Raw genomic sequence first — 26,268 nt, 5'->3', positions numbered from 1 at the left:
ATGATGAATTTTTCCTCACACTTTTGGTAATCTACACTCCAGCAGCTATATCAGTCTCACAATCCTGGAACTTTCTTTGGCCACTCCTCTTTTCAGTTCTGCCACAGAACAACCTGTGATTGGCTGGTGACCAGTTCAGGGTGTACCTAACGCTCACCCCTGGCTCAAAGCCGGCTCCCTCCAACACACCTGCAACCCGATTGAGGATACACGGTTTAAGAAATGGATACATGAAAGGATGGATTATTTAGTTTATGCAACAAAAAAACCCCACTAAAACAAGAATGTCATAACAAAGTAAAAATGTAATATATATTTTAACGTCATGAAAATATCATGAAATATACACATTGGTAGTAAAATAAATCGTATAGTTTTAATAATGAATGGACAATATAATTAATTATTTCACATTTTAATTCATCACTAATAATCTTGATTGATGATTTAATTAGCTTGACATTTATTTCATTTTGTCACACATGCACACACGTGCAAAGCCCTTCCTTGTTTTATGTTTTATTTGAATTTTATGTCCTTTATGCTTTTAAAGTTTTTTTTTTGTTTTTGTTTTTTATGTTTAACGCAAAATTCATTAAACCAAACTTGCCTTTGCTTGTAACTGTGCTTTTGTTGAGGAATAATTAGCACTCTCACTTGCCACGACACATTAGCATTAATGCCGTGTAGGTATGCGTATCCATACGTGCGTGCGTGCGTGTGTGTTCACACAGGTGTCATCAGCACGGTGGCAGCGTTGGATCGTGAGGATAAAGCAGAGCACAGTATCGAGGTGAGAACTCAGCGCCTCTTACATGGCGTGGTCAAGGATACTTGCAATAATTCCTCATTTCCTCATCCATCTTCACTGCCCTTTTTTGATTGACTCTCATTACAATGCTATATCATTCCTTTGCAAATACTTAGGATGCAATCAAGTTAATGAATGATGGAGCGGGAATATTTATTGACAATCATGTTATAATACTTTTTTCTCCTATAATCGGGTAATCATGATGCCATTCACTCAAAAGTATGATATAATGTGATGAATTACAATACAATACAATTCGCTCAAAGTACGCTACAATTACCCTAATTATGATGACTTGCTCTATTCACTGCGTGTTCAGGTCATAGTGTCGGACAACGGCTCTCCGTCGCTGCGCTCCACCGCCACCGTGGTGGTCCGCGTGCTGGATGACAACGACAACATGCCCAAGTTCACAGACAAACTTTTCCACGTCAAGCTGCCCGCCCAGCGCCAGCAGGACGGCCGCCTGGACGTCTGCCGAATGATCGCCCGCGACGACGACGAAGGCTCCAACGCCGACGTGACGTACAAGCTGCAAGACGACCACGACGGCAGCTTTCAAATCGACGCGTTGGCGGGTGTGGTGACGTCCCTTGGAGACTTCTGGCCCGGGAATTACACCATCCTCACGGTAGTCTATGCTTGAAATGGTCTGTTAGCTAGCATGATGAAGTGAACCGTAAGGGAGCAAGACCCGATGTGAATAGTTATTGACATTCCTCCTATTTTTGTTTTTTGTTTTTTAGGATGATCTTTTTTCAGTAGATTAAACATAAACCTAAATACAGCCCAAACCAGGGCTGGAGCGGCCATCTGGCATACAGAGCAGCTAACCGTTGGGACAGTGTCTTTTGGGGCTGATGCCATTTCATTATTTTCCTCCATTTTGCCCCAAGACCCCACAATTTAGAGGGAGCAGCCCGTTAATCAATTTACTGTACAATATGGACAACAACTTGAACCAATCAACATCAGTGGCAGAGCTACTTGGTAGCAAGGGATGGTCAGGAGTCAAAATTCCAGGGACCTATTATTTTGTGCCAGTACAGCCCTGACCCAAACTATGATCCTAAAACACTTTAATATCATATTAAACAGATTGGGTTAACTGAAAGTGTTAAAGACACTGATGAGTAGCTATATTGCCACTTTGCAACCTGTAAAAATGCAAATGACTAATTTCCTAACTAAACATTTCTATACATGTGAAGTTTGTGAAGAAGAAAATATTCAGATAAAATGAAGTCTGTAAAAAAAAAAGCAAGAAAGTTTGTAAAAAAAATAAAATAAAAAATAAATAAAAAATAAAATAAAAAAATAAAAATAAAAATAATAAAAGTAGCCTACCTTAAAATATGCACAAAGTAGAAAGGAAAGTACACCAAATTAGTTATAAAAAAACAACAAAACAAAACAAGGGAAGTACAAACACACGTAAAAAGAACAAAATGTCTAAGAAACAAGGATAGCATTACAACATGTGTAAAAATAAATAAATGAAAGTCCAAAGTGCATAAGAAACGTATTAAAAAAAAGTATATCAAAGTAATAAAATAATAAAATCTATAAAAACAACAAAATCCACAAATAAGTCCCAAATAGTGCATAATAAGGAAAGTACAACAAAATGTGTGAAAAAGACAAAAGTTTGTAATAAACAACAAAAGTAAAACAAAATACAACAATATATTTTTTCACAGTATTTCCTAATTAAATTAGCATACTGTACATTAGCACATAGCACACATTAGACTTGTAATGTCTAATATTACCAGTTTTGACACTATCATTTTCAGATTAAAGCAACGGATGCAGGCAACCCACCGCTGTCGTCCGCAGCAAGGCTGGACATCGAGTGGGCTTCGCCCGATCCGCCTTCCGGCGAGCCGGTCGCCTTCGACGAGCCTCATTTTACATTCGCCGTCATGGAAACGGAACCCGTCACTCACATGGTGGGCATCATCATGACCGAAACATACCGGCTGCGCTGGTTTCACATCATAGGTAAGATATCGTGTATCGTGTCGCCTATAAATCGCTTCAGTCGATTTTGGTGTTCTATTGTGGATTATCTGATCTTAAAATGGGCGCCTTCCAGTGTCTTATTATTATTATTATTATAATATTCGGTTCGTGATGACAGACATGTTTCCTAAATTTAAATTTGAAAATATATATATATTAAACTGGATGCAACTGGACATCATTTTGCATTGGCAAAGGAAATTCGTCTTTGAAAGGCCTCTGGAAATTGTCAAAATGCTTCCAAAATGGCCACTGCAAACCAAGTTTTTGGGGGGCACGGGTTCTTGAAACTTTTACGTGGCTCTACTCGTGATGAACAAACCAAATTTCATATTGCTAAGGGAAATTGGCTTGGAAAAGTCCATCTTTTAAGGACCCCTGTAAATGGCCAGTATGAAGCTAAAATGGCCGCCGCCTTCCTGTGTCTTTTCAGGCAAGGGGACTTACAGCTTTTTACTCAAGATAGCCATACCCACCAGATTTCGTGTTACTATATGAAACTGGGTAGGACGATTCTTTTAAGGGCTCCTGGAAATGGCGAAAATGTTTCCAATTGGCTGCTTCGGGGAAAAAAAAATTATAATAAAGCAACGGAATCCATTTTGTGCATTTCCAGGCATGGCTTCTTGAAAAATTGAAAAAATGAGCCTGAAATGGCTCCTTCAAAACAAAATGGCAGACTTCCCATGTCTTATCAGACATAGCTCCTGGAGATATTTTTGTGGGTGTACTCATGATAGACATGCCTATAAGTGATAGATGAGTGTTATGCTACATTGTGATTTAGTAAATGCTCAGTGTGTCAATGTGATGGATGGTAAAGAGGTGTCGCTGTCAGCAATGTGTTGTTGTTTTTTATCACTGAGGATAAATCTGTAGCATTCCGTCTATCACCAGCTGACAGGTCGCCACAGGCGGGGTTGACCGGCCTTTCCTCCATTTCGTCATTTCATGTTGAAATTCACACTTTTTTGTTTTTGCTAAGTTGGTATGAAAAGCGTCAATAGAAGAAGCCACAACACTTTCTTTGCAACTATGTTTGAGTGAGTTCTCATGGAATTTCATCCAGTTCTTTTGTTTTTCGACCATATACATTTACCTCCTCTTTCCACATTTTTCCACCGATTCAAATCTTTCCAACTTCAAAATATTGAACTATTTCAGCATATAAAGAAACAAAATATCATATTTTCCACAACCACATTCCAGAATACATTTCCCAAATTGTGAGCTGTTTTACATGTTTACCCACTTCTTCCAAATTTCTTAACTCACTCAAACTATTGCAACAATAAGTCTCATGTTCTATTTTACAACATTTCAGCAATCCAATTAATTTCACAGTATTTCAGATCCGCATCAGACCTTCCGTTTTCATACACATTTCTACCGATATTGCTTTCTCTAGTTAGTTGTATGGAATTGCATTTTATCTGCGGAGCTCATCTCTGTGTTGTTGTGTCAGCGGAATACTTTCTCTCGCTCGCCCTCTGATATGATAAAGTATTCCTCTCTTTCTCTCTTTCTTTTTCTCTCTCTCTCATCTCTTATCGCTCTTTGGGTCCCACATGATAACTAACAGACAAATGGAGACTTCCTGAGATGGCTCCACTTGTTCTGTCTGCGGAAAAAAACAAAAAACAATAACACACTGCCTTTCAGATTGCGGCGGGGAAAAAAACGCCCAAGCTAAAGCAGGAAATGGAAGTGTAGGCCAGGTGGAAGTGCAAAGTGGGGGCGTGCTGGGACGCGGAATGGAGGTCGTCACCCGGGGAAATCGGGAAGTTTGTTGGTGGCTGTCACTTCTTTTTGGAAGAAAAGTACAATATTTAATGTCAGTACATCTATATTGTACCATATTTACTCTATTTTCTTTATGTCTATACACCTTGAATCACGGCATGACATTTTGTTTTTTGCTCACCAGCCATTGTGGTCACTGGTTTCCCAGAGTTAGTGGCTTCTCAGTATTTTCACTGGTCACAATTTTGTTGTTGTTTAATAACGGTTAGGCGCAACCAAATACCACTTTTATATATATATATATATATATATATATAATAAAATAAAAAGCCGGTGCGCAAATCATGAACTAAATTTCTAAAACATTATTCAAATGCGTAAATATTTTATAAATGTTTAAGGCACTCAATTTATAGAGTAACATATTTCCTTCAACAATAAATGACTTTGTGGCCTTTTCTACACAACATTTGTTATGTATTTATATCATATGTAATGTACTGTATATATATGCTAACATCATGTTTGAAATCTATGCACCTCTAAAATAGTATATTTTCATCATATTTAATGTTTGTACACCTGCAAAGTTCTGCAACTGCTATTTATTGTGTAATGCAATATTGCAATATTTACATCATAATTAATGTATATACACCTCTTATATTATGTACCATTAGTACATCATATTTAATGTCAATACTGTTTTTTTTTACTATATATAAATATATCATCCTCAAATGTAGCATATTTACTCCATATTTATTCAACTTTCCTCTGCTATTGTTCCATTTTCACATTACACTAATTTACCATACTTACATTATATTTAGTTGTATACACCATTAATGTACCACATTTACATAATCTATACAGCTCTAAAGCACAAAGTACTTTTTTTTTAATCACAGTTAATGACTGTACACCTACGTAATGTCCACACCTCTAATGTTGTATATACTTCATATTTAACATACACCATCATATTAAAAAGATGATGTACCTCTGATGGTAAATGGACTGCTTTTTATATTTCCATCATTTTTTATGTCTATGTTCATTGTTGCTTTACCATAATGCCGCATTTGACCGATTGTTGGAGCTTTATGTCAATACTATGTGAGGTTGATGAATAGTAGGGTGAGGGTGGTCTGCGTATCTCATCTCCCCTTGTGATCCTGACCCACATAAATATGAAGAAGAATGGTGGAAGAAAAAAAAAGGGATGATAAATGGAATTCCAGCACAAAGGCTACTTTTGTTGCGGCACAACATGACGTTGGTCTGTTCTTTTTTTCCTACACAGAGGCGGCATGTTCTACCTTGACACCATCACTAACAACACTCGAGCATTAGCATTTAGCGTTAGCCTGGCTGCTCGAGAGCAAAAGGCTTCCTGATGCACTGCCAATAGGAAGTCGATGCCGCCAATGAATCTAAATCAATTAAAGACACTGCTAGTCACTTCATTCGTTAAGGCGGAAGTGACTAAATCAAGTTCAACCGTGTGTGTGTGTGTGTGTATGTGTGGGTGTTTGTGTGTAAGTTCAGTAGAGTGGACAATAGGCTTTTCAAGAAAAGCAAGTTAAGAGTGTGCCTGGTATAAATATACTTACAAATATGTATTTGAAAAAAATCATATTCAAACTGGAAAACAAAAAAGACTCCACGGAAGGCTCGGTCACACTCAGGCACATGTACGCCAGATAGTATGACTAACGTGTTCACCTCACTCGCCCAGGATAATCACCACCGTATGAAATAGAAATTAGGTGGAACCATTTGAAATAATCCATAGTATTTTTTTAAACCACGGCATGTCTGATCATGTGTGTGCAGCTTCTTTTCCTACAGTTCCAGTATAAGTGATAACTGCCACCGTGCACAATAGAAATAAGAAGAATAGCAAGAAATAATCCACAAAATAAATAAATAAATAAACTGAATTTGGGGCACACTCAATAAATCATGCTGAATTATGTGATTAATCCACAGAATTAAAGAAGTGGGATTTATACTCCGGAGTGATTTATACATGAAAAAAATATATCGAGGAATATAATTTCACAGACAGCCACAAGAGGGCGCTCTAGACCTATACTATAATATACTATATACTGTATATGTAATGAAATTTATACTCCAGTGTGACTTATGTATGGTTTTTTTTCTACCTAATTATGCATTTTTGGTCTAGCGCGACTTATACTCCAGAGCGACTTATTGTACGAAAAATACGGTAATTAATGTGTTCAGTAGTTATTCATGATGACCAACACAGTGCACACTAGAAATAAAAACAATGTCTCGAAGTAATCCACAAAAGTCCTTATCACACTCGGTCAGGCATGGGCCCATGTATGCCAAATCATGATTAATATTTTCACTTCGCTTGCCATTTATTCATGGTAATCGCCACCTTGCACAATATTTATTTTTAATTAAACTCGAAATTATTCACAGTAAAAATTAAAAAGAGAAAAAAATGTATGGCATGTACATTCATATACATGTACACAATATACTTGTGATCAAATTCTTCCTCGTTAACCATCACTGTGCACAGTAGAAATAAACAACTAGAAATAATCCACATAGTGCAAGTCCATGCCATGCTCCATCATAACACATACATTGAAATGTCATACAGTTATGCTGTATGCTACCACCTTTCACAATAAAAATAAACAGCAGAGCAAAAAATTTGCCACAGTAAAAAAAAAAAATGTTTTTTTTAAATCTGTCACTCATAGGTATGTGCATCTGTATATGCTTTGCACATGGGATGGCTTCTCTCACCAGTTATTTATGCTAAACCCCATCTCGCACAGTAGAAATGAATACAATTAATTCACATACTGAAAAGGTCATAGCATATCCGTAATAACAGCTGGCGTTTGTCGTTTTCGTGTGCGTCAGGTGGCGATGAAGAAAAGGACTTTGAAATCCAACGGAACTCGGGCACCATCTCCATCGCACGCCGACTGGACGCTGCCCGCCGCTCCAACTACAACCTGACGGTGCACGTCTCGGACGGCCACCACAGCTCCACTGTGCAGGTCGGAATGTGTCAAAAGACCCTGTGTGTTCAATCGATACTGTTTGTGAAACATCCCACTTTGGTTGGAAAGGGTTCCAGTTACATGTACACAAAAAACAAAGATGATGCACTACTTTTTGCTTCAGGGCAGTTGCTCTACCAAAACCATTGAGTTGAGTACACTGACACCATACAGTGGTGCGCTTATATCAATTTTCTGCTCTCAAGTTGAAGCAAAAATTGGCCGAATACCTCGAAAAACGTATAGGTTAGGTCACTCGTATCTCAAGGCACCACTGTAGCAGTTTTGCCGTAAGCCGCACTGCACTTTCGACCAACACATTCATATATGCGAGGCTGTCGGCGCACCTGGCGCGCCTGAATTTAAAATAGCTTTGATTAGGTCAGTACGTGTATACAGAACTCCATGCCAACGATGCATCGTCAGCTTGTTAGTGGGTCACTGAGTTCATTGCTGCGGGTGCAATTTTCACCTTCACTGACACGTCGGCAGCTGCGACGGAAATGTTCATAATCAATGCGAAGGGAAAAATTGTCTGTGGAAATCAGCAATTCAAAGAAGAATGGATTTTAAATGAAAAATATGCATTTTTTTCTCTCTCAAATTAGCACAAGGCACATAGACTTAATATGCCGCTAGAGTGTAGCCGTGATAAATATTTCTAGTTCAAAACGTTCATTTGGAGATGAAGCAATCAAACTTGGAAACAACATTTCCATATAAGAACAGGAAAATAAAATTGTCAGGAAAATTCACATTCTCGTATCAAGCTGCAAGCTGGATTTAGACAACTTAAAAGACTGCCTAACTGAAGTGATGGACACAATGTGTGAAGGCAAACAAAAAGAGGAAATGACACTCAAAATTAAGCAAATCCCCCTCTCAGATGCTTCAGCAAACAGACACACTCAAGTGCTGGCTGCTGATCTATTTAAGCAGCCGTGTGACGGAATAAAAAATGTAATCATGACTACACTATATTCCTTCATGCATTTCCATAGCTGTGAATGAGACACTGACACCACTGATAACGCTCTCCTGAAACTGCAGGATGTTGAAAATTGTAAGAGGAGACTTTGTTGGGATGGAAATTACTTTTATTTTAGCTGATGTTTTTGCTATCGTTGTTTTAAAAAAAAAAGAAGTTTTTATTATGTCTTGAAAGGCGCCTATGAATTAAATGAATAATTATTATTATTAATTTAAAATGTTATTATGGCAAGTTGCCTGTGCGACCTAAATGAATTAACTTTCGACTCATTGGAAAAAAAATATTTATGGCTCTGCAGGATTTATATTTCAGGATTTGAGAGTACCCAAAAATATACTGAAGTAAGAGTACTGCTACTTGAGAATAACATTCCGTTCTGTTCCGTTCCGTTCCGTCTTCAATTCCGCTTATCCGGGGTCGGGTCGCGGGGGAAGCAGCTTTAGCAGGGAAGCCCAGACTTCCCTCTCCCCAGCCACTTCAGCCAGCTCCTCCGATGGGATCCCAAGGCGTTCCCAAGCCAGCCGTGAGACGTAGTCTCTCCAGCGTGTCCTGGGTCGTCCCCGGGGCCTCCTGCCGGTAGGACATGCCCGGAACACCTCCCCAGGGAGGCGCCCAGGAGGCATCCGAACCAGATGCCCGAGCCACCTCAACTGGTTCCTATCAATGTGGAGGAGTAGCGGCTCGACGCTGAGTCCCTCCCGAATGACCGAGCTTCTCACCCTATCTCTAAGGGAGAGCCCGACTACCCTGCGGAGGAAACTCATTTCGGCCGCTTGTATCCGGGATCTTGTTCTTTCGGTCACGACCCACAGCTCGTGACCATAGGTGAGGGCAGGAACGTAGATCGACCGGTAAATCGAGAGCTTTGCCTTTCGGTTCAGCTCCTTCTTCACCACAACGGACCGATACAGCGCCCGCATCACTGCAGACGCTGCACCGATCCGTCTGTCGATCTCCCGCTCTAACCTACCCTCACTCGTGAACAAGACCCCAAGATACTTGAACTCCTCCACTTGGGACAGGACCTCATCCCCGACCCGCAGAGGGCACTCCACCCTTTTCCGACTGAGGACCATGGTCTCGGATTTGGAGGTGCTGATCCTCATCCCAACTGCTTCACACTCCGCTGCGAACCGCTCCAGCGAGAGCTGGAGATCACGGCTTGAAGAAGCCAACAGCACCACATCATCTGCAAAAAGCAGAGATGCAATGTTGAGGCCACCAAACCGGACCCCCTCAACACTCCGGCTGCGCCTAGAAATAACATGACTCAAGTAAAAGTGAAAAGTTTGTCCCCCAAATAATGACTTGCGTAAGTACTCTGTGAAGAAACTACTCAAGTACTATTGTGTATTACATCTTTCATCCGAGTATGAGCATCAAATCGAGAAAAATCAAAAAATTATTACAGATATTGCCCAACAATAAAACTACAATTTACAACAATAATTAATTTAATTTTAATAAGATCATGTAAATTAAGACAAATTCAGCCACATGGAATGGTCTTAAATAACTTTCTTTCTTTCTTTTTTTTACACTTGTCATACAGTAAAACAGGCACAGTTTTCCCAAATTCGAAACGGAGTCTTTGTAGGCTCAAATGTGGCCATTTTAAGACAGACACTGCTGCACATGGCACGCGTTATCCTTTTTGTGCAGCCGCGTGAGACTTTGTGTGTAGTCATGTGACTGCATGGCTGCATTTGATTGGTACAAACTGGAGTCAAACGACACTCGTGCGTCACGTGGCCTAAGTCTCTAACAAAGCAAAACTAATTGCTCGCACATGAAATAATAGATCATAAATGTAGCGATTGGAATGTAGCTCAATGTAATGGTATAAAAGTAGCATCTCCTACACAAAAATACTCAAGAGTAAAACGCAGGTTCCATTACAACTGCTTTATCTATTGTTCATTTTCTAATTTATCTAAACAATTACATAAGTAAATGTAACTATAGCACATTTCTATCCATGCCTGGTTTAGGCTTAAGTTCAAGGTTATAATTTAGGGCTAGGATGTAGGCTTTATAGTTTGGGCCTAGGTTTAGGGATTATGCATAGTTTATTTCTAGGGGTTCAGATTATGGTTTAGGATTAAGGGTTTGGATTTAAATTTAGGAGGCAAGGACCTTCGGTTTTGGTTTTGGATTTAGGGTCATTATTAGTATTTATACTGCATTTCTCAACCTAGTATGAGTTCAAGAACTTAGGTAGGATCCTAAGTAGAACGTTGTAAATTCCCAGGTTTATCCAACACATCATAAATCGAAAAGGCCCAGAGAGGACATGAAGAAACATTTTATAGTAGATTTATAAATGTTTTTTTGTCTGTTTCTTTCTTTCACACTTTTATGCCTCAGTGCTCTCTTACATGAAGAAAGTGGGAGAAAAAGATGACTGATGCAGTGTGTGTTTGTTTGATTTGCACCACTGCTGAGTCGGCGTGATAACAAACAGCCACCTCTGTGATTTAGTTTCATCTCCTCCATACTGGATGTCATTCCCTTAACCTGGCTACTCTTTGTTTCTTTGTTTTTGTTTTATTTTATTTATTGATTTTTTTATTTAATTTTTTTTGCGCACCACAGGCCTACGTCCGCGTTCTGGACATGAATGAACATCGACCTGTCTTCCTCAAGACGCTCTATGAGGTGTGTGCCCGCATGTGTGTGTGCGTGTGTGTGTATTCGCGTGTGTATGCGTGTGTGTGTGTAGGATTACTATCAAATGGTAAATGATTTGCATTTTATATAGCGGAGATTTTAGTGATTTTGAGCCAATATTTCGTAGCAAGATAGTAACCTGGATTGAGAAAGGGTTTAGGATTAAGGGGTTTAGGGTTTTGTTGGAATTTAAAGTTGGGGTTTATCGGTTATGACAAATTGAAATCGAATGAGATAGGATTTCGGGTTAGGGTTAGGGCTAATAGTTAGGGTGAGATTTTGATTTCAGGCTCAGCGTGAGGGTTTAAGGTTTAGAGGTTTGGGTTGGGGTTAGTTTATATAGTTAAGATTTGAGGATTAATGTGTTTGAATTCATTCAGCATAGGTTTGTGTTTAGGGTGATATGGATTTTGCTTTCAGGTTAGGGTGTCAAAAAAGCAGAAGAAAACAATTGTTGTAATATTTTGATGCTAGGTCTAGTGGGGTCTAGTGAGGTGCTCCGTTGGCATATTATTGTATCATGATGGATTCACACTGAAAATGATTTCAGATTCAAGTTGCAAATGTCATTTTTGTTACTTTCTCAACTGTGTCTGTCAGGTGAGGGTTCCTGAAGACACACCAGCGTGGAAGGACATCCTGCACGTAGCGGCGCATGACGCCGACGCCAACAGCAAGCTGGTCTTCTCCATTCACAGTAGCCTGCACCCCTACAGCTATAAACTCTTCCACCTGGACCCCAAGAGTGGCGTCCTGGCCACCACCGACAAACTGGACTATGAGACCATTTCTCTGCATACGCTTGTTGTCATGGTAACGGCCACACTGTTGCACTGTGCTGTAAATGAGTTGCTTTTTTAGAGATACCTGGCCATCCACCATCATAGACCTTCCATTTAATCATGCACCAGGGATTCTCAGTAGGTTTGAGGTCTGAGAATGCTGATGTCAAGTTTATTTATATCACAAAAGAGTCTCAAAGGGCTTCACAGTGGCAGTAAAACAGGCCAAAATTTGTATGAGAGAATATAGAAATACAGTAAGTGGTACACATCACATTGTTTCAATAAATAAATAAATAAATAAACAACATTTTACATGAAAACTAGATGACCACGACGACTCAGTGAGGACAAACTTAATCAGCAGTTTCTTAAAAGTGGTCTTTGCAGAAGCTTCAATAACAACAGGCGTAGATTGTTCCAAACGTGTTTCTGTATAACACAAGCTCTCAATAGGGTTGAGGTCAGCAATGAAAGTGCAAATGATTTAATACTAAGAGGATTTTTCTTGAAATATCAACTGTTTTTATTCTGTTTTCGGAGGCCATTTCGTCACCTTCAGTTAACCTTAAAGGGCCTATCATCTCACTCGCCGCTATTTCTGTCCAAAACATCACTCCCCCAAATCCTCGTTGATAGCCAGCCACCAACCACCAGTTAGCCAAAATACCTGCATGCCACTCATCAGTGGTTTTGATAACAGCTGCTCTCTTAATACCATGCATTTAAACTGAAGAAAACTTTCCTGAATACGTGTTGTCAATATGACGACGTGTGATGAACCCTTTTAGGTGCGTGACCAGGAGATCCCAGTCAAAAGGAATTTTGCCAAGGTGATGGTGCATGTGGAGGACTGCAACGACCACGCACCCGCCTTCCTCAGCACTCGCTATGAGGCCGCGGTGTCCAACGTGTTGCCCGCTGGCTCCGAGGTGGTGCGCGTCAAGGCCCTGGATGGCGACGCAGGCAGCAACGCTGACATTGTCTACTTTCTGCATTCTGGTGAGTGGCAAAGGGTTGTTGTTTTTTTTCACCTTAAAGGTACACACCCAACACACAAATATTCCAGCATGTACAATAATTACACAATATAAATCATGTTTATTACTTGACATTTTCTAATGTCATATTTTATCCTTTTTCTCACAATGCATTGTTATTTTTCTTAAGTAACAAAAAAATGCAGGTGTTTCTTGGGTAATTGGAATTAATGGCATTTCAATTAAATGGGGGGAAATAATTTGACATACAAGTAAATTCAGTTAAAAGCTTGGTCATGGAACAAATTAAACTCATAAGTCAAAGAACCACTGTAGATATTTTTACGTATTTTTATTTTCCCCGCCCTTTTTTCCCCCCGCCATCGAACGTCAGCCAGTTAAGAGCTCCACTGAAGCAGAGTGCTCAAGGACGCCATGATGACGCCCCGGGGAGAGCCGCCAGAGTGCTTCTCAATTTCCTCCCCCGGCGATCATTTTATGTTTGGGATTTCCTGGGCTCAGGCCAGCTCTCCGTAGCTATTTTATTGTTTCATTTGCGCTCTGCACAGAATGTCATGGAACAAATACCTTCCAGCTTTGTCCAGGGATTTTACTCTGATTCCATTGCACAATGGAGAAAAAAAAGGCCTACCTGGGTGTGATTTATGTGTTAGTTCCTGGACAAAGCCTTTGTCTCCTGCTTAGGTTATTGTTCACACAGCATTTTTTGCTAAATAAAAAAATAGAGAAAAGAGTCACGAGAAGCAGGGAGAAATAAATAAAGAATCGCTTTACGATCAAGTGATTTATGATGGTGCATCAATACGGATTGTAAAGCAGTTCATTACTCTTCCTTTCTTGCCAACAATCTTCCCAATTTACCCCAACGAGCGAACAATTGAGGATCAGCAAACATTGTTTTTAGACGTGAAAATGAGGCTGCAGAAAACTCAGTGAGCAATCACCTTTTTTGCAGTTGGCTACTCAGAAATTCACCAATTGTTGCTTTATTCTTTGGAATCTATCCTCTGCTATTCCCTGAAAAAAAAAATCTGTGCTCTTTTTGTGGGGCCGGAAGACGCAACAAGAAAGGAAAGTAGTCATTTGTGTTAAACTGAGATTAGTTCCTGGGGTCCCTCACAGAAATTGCAGTCAAATGAAATAATTTTCTTAGCAAAATCTAAATTAGTCTGTTGGTGGAGAAGAAAGAGCACCTCCTCTTCTCCGCTCGATTGTAGCTGTAAATATTTGTACAACAATGTCAAAGTTAATGGAAATGTAGTCTCTATGGGGTGATTTCAGTAATCAGAGAAATCAATTTTGTTTGTGTACATCAGTAATGTTTTTTGCCTCTTTCACTAACAAAGCACAAAACCCTTTTTTTAAATACAGTTTTGGGGCAACTTACACGGAAGGACAACACAGGAAAAAATCTAACTTTGACTCTTTCCTTTCTCCTGACAGGAAACATCAACAACATATTTTCCATCGATCAAGTCCTGGGCTCCATCAGTGTGTCCAAACCCTTGGACCTTCAGCACCAGGATCCTTTCCACCTCACGGTGAAGGCCACTGATCAAGGCTTCCCTCAGCGCAGCGACATCTGCTCCGTACACATCCACGTCCGCATCTCTGACCACACCCCACCCGTCTTCCATGATGATGAATATCTTGCGGAAATCAGCGAACGGAGTGGCTTGGGGACATCGGTGGTAACCATCTTTGCCTCCAGCCCCGCAGCAGTATATTACAGTATCGAAAGCGGCAACCCAAACGGAACATTTCACATTGACCGATACACTGGCATGATCACAATCCGAAAGCATCTGGATTTTGAAACGTGTGCGTCCTACACGCTTAACGTTTCCGCATCCACTAGTTCCGGCGCTGTGTCCAGGACAGCCGTTTATGTCTACGTGATGGATGAGAACGATAACGCTCCTATTTTTGCCCGGGGTGAGTACGTTGGGCAAATAAGTGAGGCAGCACACGTCAATAGCCTGGTGATGTCGCAAGAAAACATGCCCTTGGTTGTCCAGGCTGCAGATGTGGACCAAGATGCAAACGCACTGATCGTCTATGAGATCCTGGAAGAGGCGGCTGAAAAAGTGTTCAGGATCGACACTAGCACAGGTGCAATCTCTCTAGCAGCGCCGCTAGACTTTGAAAGCATGGCTGAGTATCACTTTAGCGTGCAGGCAAAGGATTCAGGGAAACCGTCATTGTACGCAGCCCAGCCTGTCAAGGTCACTGTGCACATCCTGGATGTGAACGACCACCCGCCGCGGTTCACTGCTGCCGCCTACGAATCATCCGTCATCTTCCCACCGGTCCCGGGTGCAGAGGTGATAAGGGTGGTGGCTCACGACGCAGACTCCGAAGTTTCATACAGCATTGCTGAAGGAAATCTCCAAGGTGCCTTTTCCATTCATCCTGCGACTGGAGTCATCACTGTGAGCAACGTGGTGAAGTTTAAAACATTTTACCAGCTGGTAGTCAGCGCCTCAGATGGCCTTCATGAAGACTCTGCCATTTTGAGGGTGAATGTGACCAATGTCACAGACAGCGGTCTAAGCTTTGAGCAAAAATCATATTCGGTGAGCGTTTCAGAAAACCTGCACAGTGTGAAAACGTTAGCTGCGCTCAAACCAACTGGGTGTTACATCAACGAGCCTTTGTCCTTTTCCCTTTTGAACCCCGTGGGGAGGTTTGCAATCTCCCCAACTTCTGGTGTCATGGAGACCACTGGCATACCGTTTGACCGCGAGGACACAGACACATACGACATAGTGGTGATGCTACAAGACACAAGAACTCCACCAAGGACAGCCACCGCCATGGTCAAAGTCTTTATAGACGACGTCAACGACAACCCGCCTCAGTTCCTCAACCTGCCTTTCTCGATGACGATATCTGAAGACACAGAACCAGGAGATGTTCTGTACCAGGCCAAAGCCAGAGACAGAGATCTGGGTGAGAACGGCTCCATTGTGTACTCCCTGGAGGAGGATTACAACCTCTTCAGGATCGATCCAGATATAGGTGATATTTCTCTCCAGAGGCCTCTTGATTTTGACACCCTTAGCAAATATGTCTTGACAATCTTGGTGATGGATGAGGGTGATCCCAGTCACACGACCGAGGCGCAGCTTAGTATTCAAGTCAGGAACCGGACTAACCCAGTTTTCCAAACACTTTTATACCCTCTGAAAGTCCCCGAAACTGTTCCCCCCTTCACTACCATTTTGCATGTGCAAGCCAGGAATCCTGAAGGCTATCGCCTGATTTACAACCTAATGGAGGAAAACGCCTCCAAGCACTTTCATATTGACTTCAAGACGGGTGCGTTGACCGTCACCAATCCGCTAGACTATGAGAGCCAAACTCTGCATGTGCTGACCGTGCGAGCCACAGATTCTGTGAGCGGAGCCTTTTCAGAGGCATCTATTGAAGTGGAGGTCGAAGATGTGAATGATAACGCCCCATTTTTCTCCCAACAAAAATACACCACCAACATTGCAGAGGGGCTTCCCATTGGCTCCTCAGTTCTGCAGCTGTCTGCCTTGGACTTGGACTCTGGCAGGAATAAAGATTTGACATTTCATATGGCGAGAACAGAAGGAAATGAAACTGATTTCTTTGACGTAGACCACCAAAGCGGATTGATTTTCCTAAAGCAGGTGGTGGATCATGAAAGTGTGGCTCGCTTCCAGTTGAAAATTCTAGTGGTTGACAATGGAAGCATCGCCCTCAGTGGGGAGACTGTTGTATTGGTAAATGTTACTGATGTCAATGACAATCCCCCGGACTTTGTCAGCTCTCATTTCCAAGCCTCGTTGGATGAGTCAGCAAAGTGCGGCCACATTGTTATCAAGATTCAAGCGTCCGATCCAGACGTTGCAGACGCCAACCGTCTCAAGTACAAAATCCTCTCAGGCAACGAAGACCGCTACTTCAACATCAATGAGACCTCTGGAATCATCTCCTTCTCCAACATCTGCAAGAGGAACCTGGATCCATACTACAATCTGACAGTAGCGGTGTCGGATGGCGTGTTCCAGAAAAGTGCGCCTGTCAATATCGACATGGTCAACAGTAACAGGCACAGTCCGTACTTCCGACAGAGCACCTACGAGGCGGAGGTTAATGAAAATGCAGAAGCAGGCACACGTGTGATCCGGCTGGCTGCCATTGACCCAGACGATGGGCCGTACGGCAGCGTGGACTACACCATTATAAATAAGCTGGCAGATGAGAAGTTCGCCATCGACACTAACGGGCAGATCGTCACCACGCAACCACTAGATAGAGAAAACCCCGACCAGAGGGTAATCGCCATCAAAGTGATGGCAAAAGACGGTGGCGGTAAAGTGGCCTTTTGCACAGTGAAGATCATCCTGGCGGATGACAACGATAACGTTCCACAATTCAAAGCATCCCAATATCACGTTGCCATTCAGTCAACTGTAAATAAAGGATCCCCTATCATTCAAATTATAGCGTACGATGCAGACGACGGCAAAAACGCCGACATCACCTACACCGTAGATGAAGCAGAAGGGGTGACGGAGGACGTCATTGAGATCAACCCACTCACCGGTGTGGTGAGCGTCAAGGAGAGCCTGCTCAGCATGGAGAATCGGATCTTCAATTTCAAGGTGAAGGCCCGCGACGGCAGCTTCCCGTTCTACAACTCCACCGTCCCTCTGTGGGTCAAAGTGCTCCCCCCTGAAATTCCTCTGCCAAAATTCGTCGAGCCTCTATACACCTTCTCAACTGCCGAGGACACACCTGTTGGCACGGAGATTGGCTCGGTGAAAGCTGACTCAAACATGCCGATCATTTACAGCCTGGTTGATGGCAACACGGTAGAGAGCAACAGGGACAAAGTGTTCAGCCTGGACCAAGAAAGCGGGACGCTGTTACTGGAGAAGACCATGGACCACGAGAGAACCAAGTGGTACCACATTGACGTGCTGGCCCAGGGAAACCACAACGGCACTGACGTGGCCTCGATGGTGTCGGTCAGTATCCAGGTGCGGGACGTCAACGACAACCAACCGGTGTTTGATGCCAACCCGTACAAGGCCTACCTGGCAGAGAACATGCCAGCCGGAACCACCGTCATTCAGGTGACTGCCAATGACCCGGACACAGACACCAATGGCCTGGTCACCTACAGCCTGGAATCGCTACCCGATGACGACGTCAACATCACTGACTTGTTCTCCATCGACGGTGACAACGGCTGGATCGTGACTGTGCGCGAAGCCGACTGCGAGGAGTCCAGGCTTCACCGCTTCCACGTGCTGGCCACCGACCATGGCGGTGATGCCAAGCAATCGTCCAGCGTCCTGGTGGAGGTGACGGTGACCGATGAAAATGACAGCCCTCCAGCATTCTCTGAGGACGCCTTCCGCGGCTTGGTGACAGAGAACAGCCGCCCCGGCGAAGTCATCATCTCCATGAAGACCACCGACGCAGACGTGTCGCTGGAGAACCGTCTGGTGACATGCTACATCACAGGTATTTCTTTATTTTTAAGTTCTCACAACTCACCAGGGCTATTTCTTTTTGACTTTATGCTTTTTTTATTCATTTTGTTTTAGTTATTAATAGTTTTAGAATTTGTTTAAATTTTTTTATATCACTGGTGTCGGGCCGAAACCTCACAATTTCACAATTTGGTAAATTTTATTTGATTTTTTTAATCTATCCTACTGGTCAGTCCAAATGTGTGGGTGACATGGTGTTTTTTTAAACAAATTATTGATCAATCTAAAATGTTGAAAATGGCTTGCCCTCTTGCAATGTTAAAAAACATGCAGGTTTTGGGGTCTCCTGAAAAGTGATGATTTTGGAGGTACAAGGTGAGAAATAAGGTCACAATATTTAAAATGTATTAAATTGATTAACAAAGGCAAAAACAAAAGACATTATCACTATAATGATAGTTTTATAAACATAAAAATGTAGATTCCGCTATTTTTTAACAGCATTCTCGTTTTCATCATATTTCATTAATACATTTATTTTCCATTTTAGTTTTAGTTTGCAACTCACAAACATGAACAGAATGGTGTCAAAAAATGTTGACTTGACAAAATTTTGAATTACACTGTCTATAAATAAAAAAAAGAGTAGCAGGGGATTGAAGCCGTTTGGTCAAGCAATGACCTTAGGGTGGGTGCCGCCATGCTCCAACCACAAACTGTGAAAAGTGAAAAGGTTGGCAGTTTAGCGTTGCCCATCATCCAGTACACAAGTTAAAAATGTTGCAGCAATCAGACAATTCTACAAATTTGTCTGTGAAGTGTCCCTGGTAAAATGGTCAATTTGAGTCTAAGATGGCCTCTTCAAACAAAAAATGGTGCACTTCCTGTGCATTTTTAATCACGGGCTCTTGAAACTTTTCTGTGGGCATAGTCGTCATACATATTCCTACCAATTTTCATGTTACTAAATCTAACTAACTTTGGGGTATAATAAAAAAAAATCCAGGATACATTACCAAGAGCCAACAAAAGGCACATGACCCTAAAATGGCCGCTTCAAATCAAAATGTCAGCCTTTCAGTCTCTGTTTATTCAGGCATGGCTTCTTGAGACTTTTTTGTGGGTATACTAACAACTTTTGTTCAAATAAGCTTTGCTACCTCCTGTTGTTCTTCTTGCATTACATTGTGCAAGTGTACCTAATGCAGCGTCTCAGGTGCTTTTTCCGTGCGTCATCCTATCATTCTACTGACGACTTAGTAACTTCCCCTGATGAGGCACGTCGAAAATCCCTGTTAATCGCCTCCTCACCGAGCGTCGATGTGATTTTTATTAGGCCTCGATGAATCACAAAAGACGAGCGCTGACGTGAATACCAACCGCGTCCCCCGCAGCCAACAACAACAACAACAAAGTCTCACATTAATGCAAATCCATTGTATTTCCCCCCACCGCCTGCCCCCAGACAGTCCAGCGTGCTCGAAAGGGAGATCGCTGTCAAAACAGACTTTTTGAAAATATGTAACCTGGGTAACATCGGCGTTGGAATTATTCATGAATGCGAAGGTGAGTGTAGGAGGGTCATCATGTGACCGATTTGCCAGTTCAGTACTAGTAGAGATCATACAGATCAACAGCATAAGCATTTGGTTTTCACCACACACAGCAAGGTCAAGCTCAAACATTAAGCTCACAACAAGGTGACATTCTTCAAACACAAAAATCATAAATTCACCTACAATTTTTATCACAAAATCTCTTAACTCAATAGACTCATAGCAAGTAGCTAGCCACTCAACAGTACATCTTGGAATTGTGAAAAATCACATGGAGTCACATATCAAACTAAAGTCTGTGGTGAAATATTTCTAAATCTGTCCTTATTTTAGAAATGTTACCTTGTATGTTGACGCAATGGCACATGAGGTAATGTTTTAAATGATTTATTACATTATACATCAACGCAATGGCCAAAAAACATCTCTCACATCACCGCTTATTAAACTCAGGCTCAGTAATGACACATGGCGCAATGGTGAGTCAATCTGTCTTTATTTGGGCAAATGTACCGCCTGTAAAGCTGCAATGACCACAAAATACAGTGTTAAACAAAATAAACTTGCTGAAGCTGCAATTCAAATGTACGAAATGTGTCATCAAAAGTAAAACACAAAAGGAATCCAATAAAAGGCAGTTTTGTTCTGTTCTGTTCTGTTCTGTTCTGTTCTGTTCTGTTCTGTTCTGTTCTGTTCTGGGGAGTTGGGTTTTGTTTGATTTTGGGTGTTCTTGTTGCCTTTGTCTGTGTAATCAGTGTTGTTATGTGTTCCTTGTCTCGTCATGTGTAACCATCTCCACCTGTGTGTCTTACCTTCCCCTTGTGTTGACCAATCAGTCCCCTCAGCCACTTGTGTCTCACTCAGGTGTGTCTTGTTGTGTCATCAGTGTGAGCGTATATAGTCTGCTGGGTTTTTTTTCAGTCTGTGACACTTTGATGCTCAACAAGTGCTTTAATTGCTTAATAAAATAAAATAAAAAGTCCTTGCTCCTATCGAGCAGAAACGTTACATTGCAACCATTAACCACAACTATGGCCAATTGTCCTTAATTGAGCAGCAACGGGGAACAAATTGACATGAATAATAAATGTCAGAAGGGTCTAATCAAGCCTGCAGAGCAGCAAACAGCTTCCAAAATATGAATAAAGTACAGTATGTATTTTATAATACACTAATCCTCTTAAAGGATAGGGGTATGTGTGAGGTGGAACATAATCCCTTCACAACGCTCCTCAAGTGTAATTTTATTTAAATAACTAAAAATTATTTACTGTTTATTTCTTGTAAAATCGACTATTGGTAGATAAGTTGAAAAATGAATAAAACAGACAGTAAAAATATTTTTTAAGATGTTTTTATATGTAACCATAACCTTATTATAATTAATGTGATGGCTTCACGTGGCAGTTACTAAACCATTAGAAATATTCCACAAAGTCTAGCATTGTGTCCCATTATTCATGGTTAACAAGTTGCTGTATTGTTGGTCACAGATGGGGACCCGCTGGGCCATTTCGCCGTGATCCATCGTGACGAGGGTGAGTGGGGTTTGATTGCCAAAGAGCCACTGGACCGTGAGGCCAACGCCGCCTACAAGCTCACCATCACAGCCACGGATGGAAAGTTCCAGACGCCCATCAACGTGCACGTGGATGTACTGGACGACAATGACAACTCGCCGCAATGCCAACAGGTCACAAGATCACTTTTTTTTTTAGCGTTCCTCAGTATAGACATGTCAAGATTAGTTATCAATCCATCTATGTATTAAGGATGGAAAAAAGCTGTTATCTTGATGCATATCGTAACGTAGCCAGCTATGTGCTAGAAGCGGGACAAAATATCGATATCACAACGTATTTATAACTTGTGGTTCAGTGTCAATGTCAACATCACGTATATATACTTTCAATATCAGAATATTGTATGGTATGAAATTATGTGCCAGGGTGTGTTCCATTGTTAATATAATATGCTAAAAAAACAAACAACTATTTTACTGTATTGCATTGTTATTGATTAAAATGGTGGACCAGCCCTAGCTAACCCTTCCGCCACACAAAAACACTCCACTAAAGAAAACGATGAAAAAGAAAGCCATGTGTGATGCAATAACTAAGATGAGCCAACTAACCAGCGCAATATGTGTAAATTTATCAGTATATATTTTACCTGTAGCTGTTTACTTCCTTCTTTACCAAAACATTCATCAATTCATGGAGATTACTCAAATCTGTCTAACCTATTCACTGTATGTTTTTATTCATTTTATATTTTCACTTACCTACATTATCTAAAAAAACTTTGTATGGTAACAATCTCACTGAATGTATGTGCTAAAAGTGGAACGATACCGTATCATGATTTTTTTTAATACTTGCATCATGATCTGTATCTCATGTGCTAACAGTTAGCATGTTTTTGTGTGTGTTTTAGCTGGTGTATTCAGAGGCTCTGATGGAGAATTCTCCACCCAGCACGTTTGTGCTGAAGGTGTCAGCATTGGACGCCGATGAGGGTCCGAATGCTCTGATCTCATTTAGCCTGCATGGTCTTGACGCAGACCAGTTTCATCTGGACCACACCACTGGTATGTACCTCCACAGAGAGTGGAGTTAAAATGCTAATTAGCCTGGTCAGCCAATAATATATCAGTTTGTAAGTTAAACGTGGCAATTTATTTACTATAGTATGATATAAGCTAATCTTAGGCTGAGATGCTAGTTTGTCACGGTCAAATTATCTATCTAACTTTTCTACAGTAGTTAGCCCCGTCATAAACACATTTTTTAACATGTTAGCATGCTAGTTATTTATTTAACACCAAAATTCTTCCTCCTCCAGGCGAACTGTTCACCTTGGCCACTCTGGATCGTGAGTTAGTGTCTGAGTACAAGATGGCGGCGCGCGCGACTGATGATGGTGGGCGGTTCTGCCAGGCGGACATCTTGATAAAGGTCCTGGACATGAACGACAACGCTCCGCTCTTCTCGTCAAGCCATTATCGCATCAGTGTGTACGACAACACTACGAGTAGCACGCCCGTTGCGGCTGTCTACGCTCAGGACGCAGACACAGGTACCACCACAGATATATCACAAAAGATTGATATCGCGATACATCTGTTGTATAATTTCACACGGTCGAGGGAGTTTGTGAATGGCCACAATTATCCTCAAATGTCTGCTTTAAACTAAAATTGCAGACTATGGATGTGAAATTCCGACTAAACCTAGTTTACATCTGTCTCCTGCAGGGCTAAACTCAGAGGTACGGTATTCCCTGCTGGCGGGCGACGGCGGTTACTTCTCTCTGGACGAGTTTTCTGGCGTGCTGCGTTTGGAGCGAGTGCTCGGCCCTGACACGCCAACGCACTTTCAGCTGAAGGTGAAGGCGTCGGACGGCGGCCTGCCTCGCCCGCTCCACTCAGTCGCTGCGCTCACGGTGGACGTAGTGTCTCTGAATGATTACCGGCCAGTCTTCCCCAGCGCCGAATACGCTGCCCGGGTCCCCGAGTCACTAGCCGTCGGCTCCCAGGTGATCAGCGTGTCGGCGCTTGACGTGGACACCTCAGTGGTGTACCACATCGCGTCCGGGAATGAGGATGGACACTTTTTGTTGGATCCCAAAACAGGTACCACTATTTCTACTATTTTAAGACTTTTTTTTTATCCTGTTATGTCTAATTCTAACATAAATAGCAAGTAGATGAAGTCATCAAAAAGCATCACATTTTTACACATAACTTAGTAAGATTGATTTATACTAGGGGTGTCAAATTTAGTGCGTTCATTTTGAGTTAATTTAAAGTTCCTTTAACGCCACCAAAATATTTAGCCCGTTACTTGTAAAGCCTGTACTGGGGGAATTCCAGTCACAATGCAGCACATACTCGTAAAAATTTAGCAGTAATACATTTAATAATAATGCATATATTTGTAAAGACTGGGGTCAATTTGTATTTTACAATTTTAAAAATGTGCAGAAGTGACTTTATGTTAAAGATTAGATAGCTCTTAATATGAGAAGAAAAATGCACTAAGCTGTCACCAACGTCTTACAAATGCAAGTATGCCGTCTAGTGGCAGAAAAATTACCTCAACACAAATCAACAGTACATCTTTTTAATTTTAACTAAATTTTATGAATTATTATGAAATTACTGTATCAATGACTAAAAGATGCAGCCATATTTCTATTAGTTTAACATTTCTTCCCCTTTTATGTTAACAAGAGTATGAAACTTAGAAGATTTTTTTATATATATTTTATTGTACATTTAGAACAGATGTAAAATTTGCGATTAATCGTGATTAATTACGATTAAAAAAATGTATCGCCTATTAGTTTTGTAGTGCCCCTAGAATTTGTTTGAAAATTCAGGCCCTGGAGACAGTTTCCACCAGCAACATGAAAGTTATTATGTATAGAACCACAAAAATGTGTCAAGCAGCCATACCTAAAAAAAAACACACAGTAAGTCTGCCGTTTTTTTTCAAAGCGTCCATTTTTGGCTCAATTGGCACAGTTGTGTCCAACCTGATTTATTTATTCATTTTAAGAATTGAGCCCTCAAAGCCCGTTTTGCATGCTACTTGGGCTTATATATACCGCTTTTGGCTGAGTTGTGTCAACCTGCTTTTAACTTAGCAGCTTAATTGGTCAACGTGTCTATCACGACATGCAGACATGCCATTTTTGTTTAAAGGATCCGTTTTAAGCTCAATTGGCTTAAATGCACCCAACCAGGTTTTGGTTTTCATTCAGCTCCCAAATCCAGTTCGATTTGCAATATGACATTTTAATTGAATGTTTATCGTCAAGAAGCTAAGCCTGAAAAGGTCATTCTTTGAAATTCAAAGGTGCAATTTTGGAGTCAATGGCATCCAACATGAAGTCTGCCATTTTGGTTAGAAGTGACCACTTCATACTCAATTTGCTCATTTCCAGGCAGATTTCAAGGATTTGCCCTCTTTCTCAATTCTTTTTTTATTACGAATCTGAAGCTCAATCTGGAAAGATGGATGGTGCTCATCTGTGTGCGGCAGGCCAAAGTTTGGCTCACCATAAAACAATTTTTTTTTAACATAACCTTAGAATTAGGGGTTAGAGTGCCACCTGTTGTAACACGGTGTTGACTGCCTTCAAGTAGTGCAAAAAAATGTTGCTTGAAAAATAAAAAACGACACCTTCCTGACATGTGTTGGTCGGTGTGAAGGATCTAACCAACCAAAGATTAAAGTTACTTGTTTTCAGAGCCGAGCTGCCTCGCGGCAGAAAAGCAAGCAGGAATTAATTCACGGTAGAATCCATACTTGTCCCGCCTAAGGCGGCCGCGGGCTGTGCGTCTGCTCTCATGTTTAGGCCCATTGATTTATGCTAATAATGGGTGTGTAATATATATTGTATGATATACAGTATATGCTAATGTACAAAATGTAGCTGTGATTACGATCAGGTTCTTTTAAAACTTTTTACTTCATTTTCTTACATTTGAGTCTACTGTACCTCACATGTAAAAACTTGTTTTAAACTCTAGCTTAACTTTTATAACAAGTGATGCAAGCACGATGGCAGAACACGTTGCTGCTGTATACTTTTTGAAGTGTGGCAAAAGAAGCCAAAGAAAAAGCAAAACACACACAACTGCAGTTTTGTTGCTCAGTCAACTGAATCTTTCAGTTTGAAGACTTTGAAACCAGTTCCTTTTAGCAGCATGAACTTTTGGTATGAGTAGCTCCACAAAAGTATCTCCGGAAACAATGCTGAAAAAGACAGAAGAAGTCTACTATTATAGTTTGAAACTGAAATTTTAAGCTCAATTAGCCCCAAACACACATTTAAAAAAAAAAAAACATCAGCCACCAGTTTCACCGAGCAGCGGGATATTTTTAGGCAAAAAAGTCTGTATGCCTGAAAAGACACACGAGGTTAGCCATTTTTGTTCAAAGTGGCTATTTTAGGTTTAGTAGGCTCAATTGTGCCCAAGATTCAAAACAACAACATTCCACCCCAAAAGCCATTTTCTTTTAGCAACATGAAGTTTGGTAGGCAAATCTATAATGAGTGAACCCACAAAAAAAAGTATTTAAAAGCTATGGCTGAAAAGACACAGCAAGTCTGCCATTTTGTTTTGAAAAGGCCATTTTA

The 26,268-nt window shown here is 41.2% G+C and overlaps 1 protein-coding gene across 1 annotated transcript in view; it reads left to right on the top strand.

The window, feature by feature from the left end:
- The window catches only part of fat2 (FAT atypical cadherin 2), a 93,560-nt gene that overhangs the window by 29,357 nt on the left and 37,935 nt on the right, over window positions 1–26,268 (top strand). Inside the window, exons 4-15 of the mRNA XM_086085557.1 lie at window positions 735–793; window positions 1,134–1,445; window positions 2,611–2,818; window positions 7,502–7,641; window positions 11,231–11,293; window positions 11,906–12,118; window positions 12,879–13,089; window positions 14,532–18,593; window positions 21,612–21,811; window positions 22,555–22,708; window positions 22,963–23,196; window positions 23,375–23,752. Of these exons, the coding sequence (XP_085941683.1) occupies window positions 735–793; window positions 1,134–1,445; window positions 2,611–2,818; window positions 7,502–7,641; window positions 11,231–11,293; window positions 11,906–12,118; window positions 12,879–13,089; window positions 14,532–18,593; window positions 21,612–21,811; window positions 22,555–22,708; window positions 22,963–23,196; window positions 23,375–23,752 (6,234 nt within the window). The remainder of the gene's footprint in view (window positions 1–734; window positions 794–1,133; window positions 1,446–2,610; window positions 2,819–7,501; window positions 7,642–11,230; window positions 11,294–11,905; window positions 12,119–12,878; window positions 13,090–14,531; window positions 18,594–21,611; window positions 21,812–22,554; window positions 22,709–22,962; window positions 23,197–23,374; window positions 23,753–26,268) is intronic.

Source organism: Leptonotus elevatus, chromosome 9, assembly GCF_054856555.1.
Source record: "Leptonotus elevatus isolate MCC_2025b chromosome 9, RoL_Lele_1.0, whole genome shotgun sequence".
NCBI classification, from domain to species: domain Eukaryota; kingdom Metazoa; phylum Chordata; class Actinopteri; order Syngnathiformes; family Syngnathidae; genus Leptonotus; species Leptonotus elevatus.
This window is presented reverse-complemented; position numbering and strand designations above follow the sequence as displayed.